This window comes from Anabrus simplex, chromosome 2 (assembly GCF_040414725.1).
Source record: "Anabrus simplex isolate iqAnaSimp1 chromosome 2, ASM4041472v1, whole genome shotgun sequence".
Taxonomy (NCBI): domain Eukaryota; kingdom Metazoa; phylum Arthropoda; class Insecta; order Orthoptera; family Tettigoniidae; genus Anabrus; species Anabrus simplex.
The window spans coordinates 656,345,784-656,359,771 of NC_090266.1; the positions used below are offsets into that span (position 1 = coordinate 656,345,784).

A 13,988-nucleotide genomic window follows, 5' to 3' on the forward strand; every position below is an offset into this window, starting at 1 on the left:
CTCGGAGGGAAATATCCAGAAATATATCATCACCTCCACTGTCACCATTATCAGATTATATTTCTGATAACAATGTTTCACCCCTAACATCATGATAACTTTTAAAAAAAATTGTCAAGAACTCGCTGGAACGAATCCCAAGTGCTATAGGCCCTACGTGATGAAAAGATAAGAACGTCGAGCAGCAATTTAGCGAACTGAGCTTCCTTCAATGTTGTTGATCTTCAAAAAGAAAGTATTTATTTACTGTTCACGGTACCTTGAAAGTATATCATTTTGGGGTTTCTGGTTTAAAACATTACTATTACAACACTATGGTCCTGAAGAAAATTCGTTCGTGGCTGATTTTATTCAGAGACGAAGAATATTCATCTAAGCAATCATGATAACTGCCATCTTTAGTTTCCAGAATCAATATCGCTCAGTATATATAACTTTCCAGTCTAGAAAGCCAAGAATGACGGCCGAGAGGAATCGCGTGCTGACCAAACATCTCGTAATCTGCAGGCCCTCGGGCTGAGCAGCGGTCGCTTGGTAGGCTATGGCCCTTCGGGGCGGTTGCGCCATGGGGTTAGTTGGTTGGTTATATATAACTTATATCAGTAATAATATTCAGGGAAGCTACGTGCCGGGCTGAGTGGCTCAGACGGTTGAGGCGCTGGCCATCTGACCCCAAATTGGCAGGTTCGAACCTGGCTCAGTCCGGTGTTATTTGAAGGTGCTCAAATTCGTCAGCCTCTTGTCGGTAGATTTACTGGCACGTAAAAGAACTCCTGCGGGACTAAAATCTGGCACCTCGGCGTCTCCGAAAAAACGTAAAAGTAGTTAGTGGGACGTAAACCCAATAACATTAATTATTATTAAAAACTACGTAGAATATCTATAATACATTCACGCTGGAACTATGGATGATATTGTCTATACGAAGGCTAAGAATAAAGTCTTCCCAAATTGGCAAGAAATGGTAGCAAATAACATACACGTACGATGTCGACATATTGCCATCAGAGCAGCAACAACATATGACAATTGTCGATGGAGTGACAACAATGGGAGTAAAGATTTAAGGGCAATATACGAAGTAAGATGAGAACAGGCGAGCAGAAGCCGGCTCCGACGTGAGAAATACTCTTCAAGACCACCTAACTTGCTTTAACGTAGTGATGCACCACACTCCTTCACATACCTTTGAGAATCACTAAGAACAGGTGTCGATCAGTGAATCGTATTATGTGGGATCTCGATATGGAGTCGGTGCTCTACTACTCTATTACCTTGACGTCCTCATTTAGGAGAACTATAAATAAATAGCCCATTAATTGTCTAACTTGATTCCAAGAGATTAAATTAATGTTCTATGATAAACAAATGATTTTTTTGCAATTTGCTTTACGCCACGTCGACACAGATAGATCCTATGGCGACAGTGGGATAGGAAAGGGCTAGGAGTGGGAAGGAAGCGACCGTGGCCTTAATTAAGTTAAAGCCCTAGCATTTACCTGGTGTGAAAATGGAAAATTACGGAAAACCATCTACAGGACTGCCGACAGAGGGGTTCGAACCCACTAGCTCACGAATGCAAGCTAACAGCTACGTGATGAAAAGATCAGAACGTCGAACAGCAATTTCGCGACCTAAGCTTCCTTAATGTTGTCGATCTTCAAAGAGAAATTACTTATTTGCTGTTCACTGTAGCTTGAAAGTAGCCTATATCATTTTTGGGGTTCCTGGTTTAAAACATTACTGTTACAACACTATGGTCCTGAAGAAAATTCGTTCGTGGCTGATTTTATTCAGAGACGAAGAATATTCATCCAAGCAAAGCACCTTATTTTTACATGGATTTTGGTGACATTCATCGTCCCCAGCTAAACCGGGGATCACTGATCAGTCATTCTGAGCCGCAGTTTACTTGCGATAATAGGGTGGATAGTTCCTGTCCGCTCCTCTCTAGCCACAGAACGTGGGCTACCCACCCAGGTACCAACCACACGCAATGTAACTTATCTTCAGAGACTAACGGGTTCCGGTATTTCATTATGAAGAATATGGCCTCGAATAAAAATGAGACTTTTAGTCAAGAACTCGCTGGAACGAATCCTAATCCTAAGTGCTACAGGCCACGCGAACAAAGTGCTACTGACCACAGCTGTTTTCCTTGAGGCTAGACTGGATATAGCTTGGTCAGCGAGGCAGATTCTTCAAGTGTACACGCAACTCGTTTGAAAGCACAGAACCTACGGAGGAGCGGAGAGCATGTCACTTCACTAAGTATTACACCAAAGATAGAGAAAAGAACTAAACAGATACAAACTCTATATCAATACAAGTATAATTTTATCTCTACTCTTCACAGTTTTGTATCATCCTTCGCTTTAATCTCAGATTAGGTTTATAAATCGGAAGTATTTTCTGTTTGTTTGCACATCACGGGTAAACGGCTATACAGAATTTCCCGAAACTCGGAATATAAGTTCAGGGACAGCCGGGATGTTGATCAGTATACAGTGGCGATAGAAACAGAAAGTGTCAAATATTAGCTCTGTCGATCGAATAACTGTACATAATACAAGTTGTGCAAAATATCATTTACGATCGTTATTGTCCCATGCTCCTTTAACATGAGAGGAATAATAGCGGAGATATTCGCGATTATTAACAGACTTCCAAGTCGTGATATTCTTCTTCCTCGGCCTATTCTACTTCCTGGTGCGAGTGCGAACTGTCTCTCACATGTGTCTTATGGCCGCATGCACTTCCTGACGCCAGCCTATGGTGAGGGATACATTCACTATTGTGTGTTCCTGTGGTGGTTGCTAGTGTAGTGTGTATATGAATACCGAACGAGTCGGGCCGTGCGGTTAGGGGCGCGCAGCTGTGAGCCTGCGTTCGGGTTCGAACACCACTGCCGGCAGCTCTGAACATGGTTTTTCGTGGTTTCCAATGTTCACATAAGTCCTGGGGCTGTACCTCAATTAAGGCCACGGCCGCTTCCTACCCATTCCTAATCCTTTTCTATCCCATCGTCGCCATAACACCTATCTGTGTCGGTGCGACGTAAAGCAAATGGTAAATCTATATATTATAACCTTCCAATGCATGTCGGTAGAGACATTGGAAGTTTATGGTAAGATAAAGACTAATGAAATCGTACGTCCAGTTATTACACGTCCGAGCATGTCGGAAGCTCAAATAACTCGCTCAACTACATGAATAACAGGCAACTGATTGTAGATATAGGCAAGAATGACAAGATCAGAACCCCATGGTATCTCGTTAAATTACGATTGATAATAGTACGTCGTAGTAGGAAATGCAGAATTAAATAGAGATCGCAGTTCCTTCAGAAAATATTAATAAGTGTAAATAAATGGCGAGAAATATCAAAGACAATATATCGGAGGCCATGGAATGAGTTGGATTAAATGGGCCAAGTTCAATTTATATATGATGGCTATACCTTGCCTATCTAGTCCGATATAGTTCGAGAATCGAAACTGATGAAATAGTCGATTGGTAAACCAAAATATCATATGACGGATTGTTAAATGAATTCCTTCGCCGATGTTAATGATTGTGTAGGAGTACTCTGTATCACGACGTCAGATGTTTAACGTCAAAAAAGGGCCGATGACCTTCGATGTTAGGCCCCTTAAAACACCAAGCATCATCAGTAACGTCAAAAACATATGGGAGCTACGGAATATGAAGGAGTCTGCGAAAGCAAACCTTTATTATTAGAGTATAGTGTTAGATTTTGTTTTCGAAATAAGAGAAAAATTACAGTTTGTTGAAAGATCCAAAAGCTGTAGCAAGGGTTGCACACGGTTAGGAAAGAAATCAGATACATAGAAAATTGAACTGTATTACGATAGAATCACTTGAAATAAGAATAATTTTGTAAAGAGGCAAGATACGTATCTGGTTCTCTAAAATATTAAGGCAAGTGTGATATAAAAATATTGTAAATAATATTCATGTGTGTAACGTTGCACTAACATTATGTTACAAGTTTCAGGTATCAGGAAGTCAAGTACCAATGGAAATATTTATAAGATGTTCGCAAACCTCAGCATGATTTGCTAAAGCATGGCACGGTCTTAAAAGTCTTGAAGAGTACTGGGATAAATACCAACGGATAACATACCAATGCCAGAGAATGAGAGGAGTCCTCGTCCTGAAGCCAACAACCGAGAAGTACTCAAAGTCAATGTCTTACTATCCCGCTATGTAGATGCTTAAACTAGGGTAGTTTATTTTACAATGTAAAAAAAAAATGTGAAATGTTCACTGATACAACTTGAAGGTAACCGTTGAGTCGTCAATCATTGCTTTACGATGGGCAGCAATGTTATATATTGTGACGTGAATAATCCTGAAAGTTACGATATATGGTGCTGTGAATTATGAGAATCTATGCGGTCGCTAATAAGTGTCACAAGGTAAGATTTAGGCATGGATAAGGCAGGTGATGAAATAGTGTCATTATAAGGAATCTTAATTTAATTTATGGTTCAAATATGTGTTTGAAGGAATCGAGAAGTGATGTGTGAGTGATTTAGAGTCATCTACGATCGTATTTTATGTTAGGCATAATATTCGCTAGTGTGACTGTGATATTGACGCGATGTTATGGTGTTGATAATTGTGTTAAGATAAAAAGTCATCGTAATGTAAAGTGCCTGAGTATATTATAAAATGAATGAGAATTCGATAAGCATAACATGTGTATAAAGTAATGATGAAAGGTTTATTGTGATAGGGTCGTCGAATAATGTGTTTGAATAATGTTATATGGATCGTCGACGAATGTTTCATTGAGATTAAGGATTTAATGGAGTAATGAGATGTAGAGGTCCTGGTGATATTTAATGTGGTAAAGATTGATTTCGTCATGCGTATGAATTTGATTTGCAATAATGAATGGTGATTACTTGGGCGTCGATGTTTTGATGCGTATCGATGACACTCGTAGGATGATCGTCAAAGATATTTGAATGAAGTACAGTATAGGTAATTGCGCATTACATGGGAAGATGATGTAAGATCTTCATCAGTTAATGACACTTTATAGTCGAGAACCATGTCACGAATGGGATGTGTAATCTTTACTAATGTGTAGTGTATGGATTGATTGTCTTGCTAGCTGAATTCTTTCTTATAGATCATTGAATTGACGCTTAGATCTGAAGTAGTTCTCACGGAGGACACCAGAGCTGCGGAACCATCGTAGATCTTGAACCATTGTAGTTGATGATTAAATTTTCAGATATTGTTGTTTAGGTGCAGATGCCAAAGGAGCTCAGAAGAGGTCAATTTCATTTTATTTGTTCAATGTTAATTTTTGAAAGGTTCTAAATGTTGTCCTGTGTATCTTTGATCTTTATGTGACGTGAATGGTAGTAATATGCATAGGTTATCGTTGCGTTCAATTTGTTTACATAAATTCTTGAGGGATTAAGCGATGATTTAAGACAATAACGGGATGTTAAGACGTATTTGAGATCAACGAATGGGTGTGCCAAGTCGACAAGATGTTATCATTTTTAACCATCAATTAAAAGACAGATATGACAATGATGGACTTGTTTATCAATTAAGCCTTCAGCAATGCGAAGTTGGTTTTCCTTTTGGGTTTAAAGATGAATTTCAAAGTTTAATAGTTGATGTTGTGACCAACCTATTATAGTGAGATCATGATGATGCGAAACGAACTTTTAACAAGAGTCAAAGATTGAGATTGTTTTCTTTTGGTTAACGTTATATTCAGTCACTCCTAACATCCATTTCTGTTGCATTTATATTGTTAATATTGTAGTTGTCATTTTGAATGTTAGTCATTAAACGGAACATCCTTCCACGAAAAGTAATATCTCCGATCTTTTGATTTAATATAGTAAGGTATATTATGATGATTTGAGTTAAGATATTAACTAATAAACGTCCTTATATATTAGTCACATCAACGTAGAGCCAACGATACAATTCTGTGACCCAACTCGATGAACATTCACGTCCCTAGAGTGGAATCTTTTGCAGCTCCGCATGACACAAGCCGAGGCATAACTTTTTCAACGAGAACCCAGAATTTAGAGATGCGTGAAAGGTCACAATATGTGTGTTTATGAAGACGAGTGGTCCGTCTCTGTGGTGTAGTGGTTAGTGTGATTACCTGCCACCCCCGGAGGCCCGGGTTCGATTCCCGGTTCTGCCACAAAATTTGGAAAGTGGTACGAGGGCTGGAACGGGGTCCACTCAGCCTCGGGAGGTCAACTGAGTAAAGGTGGGTTCGATTCCCACCTCAGCCATCCTGGAAGTGGTTTTCTATGGTTTCCAACTTCTCCTCCAGGCAAATGCCGGGATGATACCTAATTTAAGGACACGGCCGCTTCCTTCCCTCATCCTTGTCTATCCCTTCCAATCTTCCCATCCTCCCGCAAGGTCCCTGTTCAGCATAGCAGGTGAGGCCGCCTGGGCGAGGTACTGGTCGTCCTCCCCGGTTGTATCCCCCGACCCAGAGTCTGAAGCTCCAGGACACTATACTTGAGGTGGTAGAGGTAGGATCCGTCGCCGAGTCCGAGGGAAAAACCGACCCTGGAGGGAAAACAGATAAAGAAGAAGAAGAAGAAGAAGAAGGCGAGTGTGTTAGGCAAGCACAAACACCAGGCCCCGAATCAGAGGAATTAACGAAACACGATGGAAATTCCCGACCGGACCGAGAATCTAATCCGGGACACTCTGAACTGAAGGCCTCGTTGGTAACCTTTCAACCAGGAAGCCGGACAAAGACCTCCAAGAATCTCCGGAAATATTAGTTCTATATGAAAAGTGCACAAACAATAATGAGAGAAAATCTAATTTTGAATTGTTTATATATCACACATGTTTACCCTATGCGATACAACAATGAAGGTATTTGGATCCTACCGGGAGGCCCAGGCTTCGATTACAAGCCAGGTCAGGGATTTTTACCTGGATCTGAGGACAGCCTACATGAATACAATTGAGGAGCTCCCCGACAGTGAAATAGTGGCCCTGGTCTAGAAAGCCAAGAATAACGGCCGGAAGGATTCGTCGTGCCGACCACACGACACCTTGTAATTTATTGGGCTTCGGGGCTGTTGCGCCGTGCTGTTTGTTTATTGTGAAGTCCATCGGTAACGTGGAAACAATGCTCAGTCGTCATGTAACTAGCCTGCCTGGCGATGACAGTGGTTGTTTTTATAAGCGCGCGACCATTTCGTTAAGAAGATGACCGCCTCCGTAGTGTAACGGTTAGCACTATTAGCTGCCGTCCTCGGGAGGGCTAGGTTCGATTCCCGGCACTGCCAGAAATTTAAGAATGGCAGGAGGGCCGGTATGTACATACAGCTCACCTCCATTAGGGGTGTGCCTGAGAAGAGCTGCACCACCTCGGGGCGAGGACACTAATTTACTTGTCCGGCTCTATGGTGGCCTTTGGTCCAAGGGGTCGATTCCCGGCCAGGTCGGTGATTTTAACTTTCATTAGTTCATTCCTAAGGTTCGGAGCCTCGAGCATCTTCAACATTGGAATTCATCTTAGATTGGCCTCAATCCTCACAGAAGCGCAGGTCCCCGGTGTTAATTCGAAAGACCTGCACCAAGCCGGTAAAAACATTTGATCTTCTGCAATGTGCTAAGTGCCGGGCTGAGTAGCTCAGCGCTGGCCTGCTGGCAAATTCGATCCTGGCTCAGTCCGGTGGTATTTGAAGGTGCTCAAATTAGTCAGCCTCTTGTCAGTAGATATACCAGCACGTAAAAGACTCCTGCGGGACTAAATTTCGGTACCTCGGCGCTTCCAGAAACCGTTAAAAAGTAGTAAGTGGGACGTAAAACCTAAGCTACTGAAGTGCACAACAACAACTTTATACTGATTGACTATAGGTGTGCTTTGTCTCTCCTGCTGCCACTCGTCCCCATTAGATGGCATTAATAACAAAACTCACCCCTCAACAGCTAGTAGCAACAGAGTTGATTTTATTAAAACGACTCGTATCTGACTTCAAGTTTATGTACCTTAAGCAAGAAAATTAATGAGAAATTGCATTGAAGAATATAACACAGTTAAATATATCAATTATAACCTATTGTTGCATTATTTGTGCTATATTCGAGGGGCTACAGACATCGTGAGCATTACACTGCCGGAGATCGAACATGGTAAACCAATTGGGAAGCTCCAGTGCTGGATCACGGCGATGACTCATTTCTTGTATAAGTGTGCATAAATACAAATAGGGTGATCGGAATCGACTGACCGACACACGAAAACTTTCATAAAACTGTACTCGATTTTGTTCCTCCTACTGCTTATTTACTACAGGGACTTGAGATAATATGTTTGGTCATCTACAGCAAATACTTTACGTGGATGTGGACATCAATATTCCTATAAGGAACATCTGAACTTACGTCTGTCAATAGAGCATTTGAGAAGAACAACTGACCTTCTAGAACGAATTCGCCTTATTCATCGTTATGACCACATTCACTTAAGTCTAATATCGTCGTTGTGCTGTATGACAATCTTGTTCAAACAAAACTTACCCGTGGCACATACACAGGGCCATTCAGAGCCAGAATACTTACATTTTTTAATAACATTCAACTTGTAGTAGAATCCTGAAGAAACCACCATTGAGATTTTAATTTACTCTAGTTTTGTTTTGTTAATGGCATTGCTCCATTAAAAAATACACATTCTAATAATTATTAAAATCTGTGTCTCGACTACAATTATGAGCCCTTGGTTACACTTAATTTCTGTGAAACTAGCACATCAATAGCACCTTCCATTTGAGAAATATTTGAGGTGCAAGTTTTAAGTGATTCACCCTGTATGATTACTGCAAATAGTGTTGCTTGCGGATGTGCTGTTGGGGACCGCGCTGGGACAGCCGTCCGTGATATGATGGACGACCTCCACCTGGTTACAGTCAGCGACGGCAATCCTACCCTTATATCTCACCATGCACATCGATCTTCAGCACGGGATGTTACCACCCGTTCTCCTGCAATTGCTGCCAACCTCTCTTGAGAAGCACGACGATACTCCGGAGGATCTGATCATCTTCCTATCGTAATTTCGTTTCAGTATAGTTACGACTTCCCAACAAGCTTCTACACCATCACAAAATGGAACACCAAACGTGAAAATTGGATTGCCTTCAACAGGAAAATTGACTATGATTGTAGTATTCTTTGGTTCCCGGCCAGGTCGGAAAATTAAATCGCGTGGGGTTAATTCCTCTGACTCGGGGACTGGGTGTTAGTGTTTGCTCCAATAATCTCCCCTTCATAAACACACAACACGTCACACTAACAGTACAGAAACATGCAACAGTGAATGCATCTCTTCATATACAATTGGCATCAGGAAGGGCATCCGACCATAAAAACAGGACCATATCCACATGTGCTACACAATCGCACCCGTATCGAGAGCGTACACAACCTTCTGCAGCTTGTATCATGTTGTCAAACGAAAAAATCGCTCTGCCTTTTTTGATGTTGTCACGCATCAGTAATAACAGTGGTAAACGCTACAAACGAGACAATACGAAATTAACACTTGATACAATCACATAGAATAGCTTCAAGTATTTATCTAAACACACACATTTACAATATAGACAATTTCCCCTGCGATGGGGAGCACATGCCCTCTTGCCTCCACGTAGTCAACAGCTATGCAAACAGATCTCTGGCACCAAAATTTCGTAGATCATAGATGTTCGGCCACTGAACTGAAGTTCATACCATTTTATCGTCTTTTATCGAAGTTCTAAACTCCTATTCTTTTCATAGAATTACTCATGACAATATTCAAGAAGATTGCCCTTCAATTGCTCACTTCTAGCATTGAAGAAACGGGTAAGAGACCAAACTGTGCAAGAGGGAAGCCACTCGACTGTAATATACTTGATAAGCTTGTGCAATGACCGATAAACACAACTCGACTGTAATATACTTGATAAGCTTGTGCAATGACCGATAAACACAACTCGACTGTAATATACTTGATAAGCTTGTGCAATGATTGATAAACACAACTCGACTGTAATATACTTGATAAGCTTGTGCAATGATTGATAAACACAACTCGACTGTAATATACTTGATAAGCTTGTGCAATGACCGATAAACACAACTCGACTGTAATATACTTGATAAGCTTGTGCGATGATTGATAAACACAACTCGACTGTAATATACTTGATAAGCTTGTGCGATGATTGATAAACACAACTCGACTGTAATATACTTGATAAGCTTGTGCGATGATTGATAAACACAACTCGACTGTAATATACTTGATAAGCTTGTGCAATGATTGATAAACACAACTCGACTGTAATATACTTGATAAGCTTGTGCAATGATTGATAAACACAACTCGACTGTAATATTATACTTGATAAGCTTGTGCAATGATTGATAAACACAACTCGACTGTTTCAAAATTATGTCTGTATCTTGGCCATGAATAGGAAACTTTCAATGCTGGGACACAATACACACATTGGAATGGGTGACAATCTGAGAATACCGCCAGTGAAGATAACAAATGAACTACACGAAGTGCATGACAATGAGCTGTAACAATGGTAATGTTTAGCTCGCCAGTTCATTACTGGCCCTACCTGGTTTAGTTCCATCCTTTACTGGAGCCGCTTTCCCTGGCTGCAGAGTCCACGATGGGGACATGTCCCAATCCTCGCCGCCATAGAGCAGATCGTCCTCATGAAGAGGAGGGGGTGAGATTTTGATTGGAATAACATACTCCATATTTTGAGGCTTGTTCCGCAGGTCGCCTGCTTTAGACGGAACTGAAACAATAAGAAAAACCATTAACCATTCTTTATTCGGCTATTAAAATGAAACTAATCATATTTTACTCAGCTCTCATTTTTTCCTCTTTTTTTTACAATTTGTTTTACGTCACACCGACACAGAATAGGTCTTACGGCGATGATGGGATAGGAAAGGCCTAGGAGTGGGAAAGAAGCGGCCGTGGCCATAATTAAGGTACAGCCTCAGCATTTGCCTGGTGTGAAAATGAGAACCCACGTAAAACCCTTTTCAGGCCTGCCAACAGTAGGGTCTGAACCCACTATCTCCCAGATGCAAGCTCACAGCTGCGCGGTCCAAACCACACGGCAACTCGCTCTGTGTTTTCAAATTTAACTGAACACAAGATCAATTGAGACTGTTGTATATTGTTATCCGATCCGTCAAGAGAATATCAGTAAAACGGATTATTTGTACATTTAAAGCATCATCGACTGCGATAGTGATGAATTAAGCATGATTTCGGACATTTCGGTGAAAGTTCAATTTTGATGCTTTCTTTCTTTCTTTCTTTCTTTCTTAATCTGTTTACCCTCCAGGGTTGGTTTTTCCCTCGGACTTAGCGAGGGATCCCACCTCTACTGCCTTAAGGGCAGTGTCCTGGAGCGTGAGGCATTCGGTCGGGGTATATAACTGGGTAGGAGGACCAGTACCTCGCCCAGGCGACCTCACCTGCTATGCTTAACAGGGGCCTTGTGGGGGAGGGGGATGGGAAGATTGGAACGGATAGGCAAGGAAGAGGGAAGGAAGCGGCCTTGGCCTTAAGTTAGACACCATCCCGGCATTTGCCTCGAGGAGAAGTGGGAAACCACGGAAAACCACTTCGAGGATGGCTGTGGTGGGAACCGAACCCTCCTCTACTCAGTTGACCTCCCGAGGCTGAGTGGAGCCGATTCCAGCCCTCGTACCACTTTTCAAATTTCGTGGCAGAACCGGGAATCGAACCCGGGCCTCCGGGGATGGCAGCTTATCACGCTAACCACTACACCACGCAAGAGGACTTATAGTTAAAACTCGCACCCAATTTTTGAACGCATCCTCGCATATTTCTGTATAAATCTAAGACAAATGTGCAGCTTCTTGTTAATAGAATACTAGTAAGAATTGTTAACATGGACATTTTTCAGGACGTTGTATCGGTAACCTTCAAATTATTCTATTTATTCCGTATTTGTGCTTAAAATTCCTATAACTGCTAAGAACTAAAACTTGAATCAAAGAGGTCTTTAACAGTTCACTTTTATGAACCACCACTCCTACTGTCTTCCACAGTATAATGAGGTATAAAATAAATATACTTTACAGCTTGCAGCCTTTCGAATGTAAACAAGATGCCCTGGAAACAGGAAACGGAACAACCCTGGTTTCCCAAAAAACTCTCAATGTTTGAGAGCATCGTCCTTCCAGCTGTTTTGGAGTACCTTCTAGATGTAAACAAAATATCAAGATTTCCCTGCCTCTACATGCCGACCACAACAGGCTCTCCAATGTGATGGCTCTGGAGAAATATCATATCCATTAAAAAGAATCAGGTAGGATCTGAGTTTAAATCCTTTTGAACTCATTCTTGTTCGGGAATGACTGCTTTACGATAGGGCCTAAGCTATCCTATACAGCCCTCTTCTAACGTCCTTAAATCATTTTACAAATATCGCATTGCTGCCCTATTTTACTGCTACATGTACGCGGTCTTGGACTTGAGACCTTCGTGGCTAACCGCCCGTGTGAAATCGCTATGAAGTCATCACTGATGCGAGCTTTAGTGACTGAATGGGCTAAGGATTACTAGAGAATCCGCTGTGGCCTGTGTATTAGGCACTTCTCTACTTCTGAAATCAAATCGTTATGATGAAAGCACTTCACCAACGATATAAAATATGAAATTATTACAGAGAATTCCACATGTGCAATAAATTATTGTTTAGAAAGTCCATACATACATCTTCATTATAAACCAGGGCCTATCTGGGTTCATTGCGCGGTGCACGATGCAAAAGACGACTTAGCTTGGTTGACCAGAGTGCAGACCCCCACTCCTCGGTTTGGAGCAATACCTCTGTCTCTCTCTTTCCCCACGCATGTCCCGCTAGGTCCGCCTGACTCCCTCTTCCTCACTTGATACGTAGCGCTCCAAATCCGAGCAGAGTTGAGCCAAGCTTAGCCGAGTCGTCCCGAGACGACGCGCTGGTCCGAGCCGTGCCGAGTGGGACGGATGCGTTGTGCACAGGACCTCTGCGCTTCACTTTGCACGCGTGAGATTTTGGGCGTTTGAGAGGCGGTGTTATAGACAGTGTCCAACTACGTAGCTGAATGGTCGGCGTAGTGGCCTTCGGTTCAGACAGCCGAGGGTTTGATTCCCGACCATGTCGGTGAGTTTAATCTTAAATGTGTAGTTCCTTAACTCGGGGACTGGCTATTTGTGCTTTCCCCAACATCCTTGCAGCTCATAAACCACCCACAACACTATCCTTCACCACGATAAAAAGCAGTATCCCATACACAGCAGATGATGCCAATCCTCGTCGCAGGGTCCACTTACAAGGGTTACACATGGCTAGCAATATCAGGTGTATGTCGGTTTTTTTGGTAAGGAAAACACGCAATTTTCAAGGGAAATTCATTTTTTGTTTATTCAAAATATTGACCATCGACTTCTACACACTTCGCCCATCTTTCAGGTAAGTTATGAATACCATGTCAGAAAAACTGCTTGTCTTTTGCGGCAAACCATTTGTCGAGCCATTCTGCAACTTCCTTGAAATTGCTTAAGTGCTGCTCTGCGAGCGCGTGCCCCATTGATGCGAAGAGGTGAGGGTCAGATGGCGCCAGGTCGGGGCAGTACGGCGGGTGCAGAAGGATGTCTCATCCAAACGATTTCAAGGTGTCTTTCACTGTTTTTGCTGTATGAGAAGACACATTGTCGTGTAACAAAATCACTTCTGGCCCAGTCCGGTCGTCTTTCGATCAATGCGTAATTTAAATTAGTAATTTGTTGGCGATAGCGTTGTGCATCGACGGTTTCGCCGGGCATCAAGTGTTCATAATGCACAATACCGCTCTGGTCCCCCCAAACACAAAGCATGGTCTTATTGACGGAACGATTTGTCCTTGGTGTT

The 13,988-nt window shown here is 42.1% G+C and overlaps 1 protein-coding gene across 3 annotated transcripts in view; it reads right to left on the reverse strand.

The window, feature by feature from the left end:
• LOC136864326 (A disintegrin and metalloproteinase with thrombospondin motifs 4) overlaps nucleotides 1-13,988 on the reverse strand; it is a 644,921-nt gene that overhangs the window by 401,685 nt on the left and 229,248 nt on the right. For all 3 annotated transcript variants that reach the window (XM_067141158.2, XM_067141157.2, XM_067141159.2), the window contains exon 3: nucleotides 10,665-10,850. In XM_067141158.2, coding sequence (XP_066997259.2) covers nucleotides 10,665-10,850 — 186 coding nt within the window. The remainder of the gene's footprint in view (nucleotides 1-10,664; nucleotides 10,851-13,988) is intronic.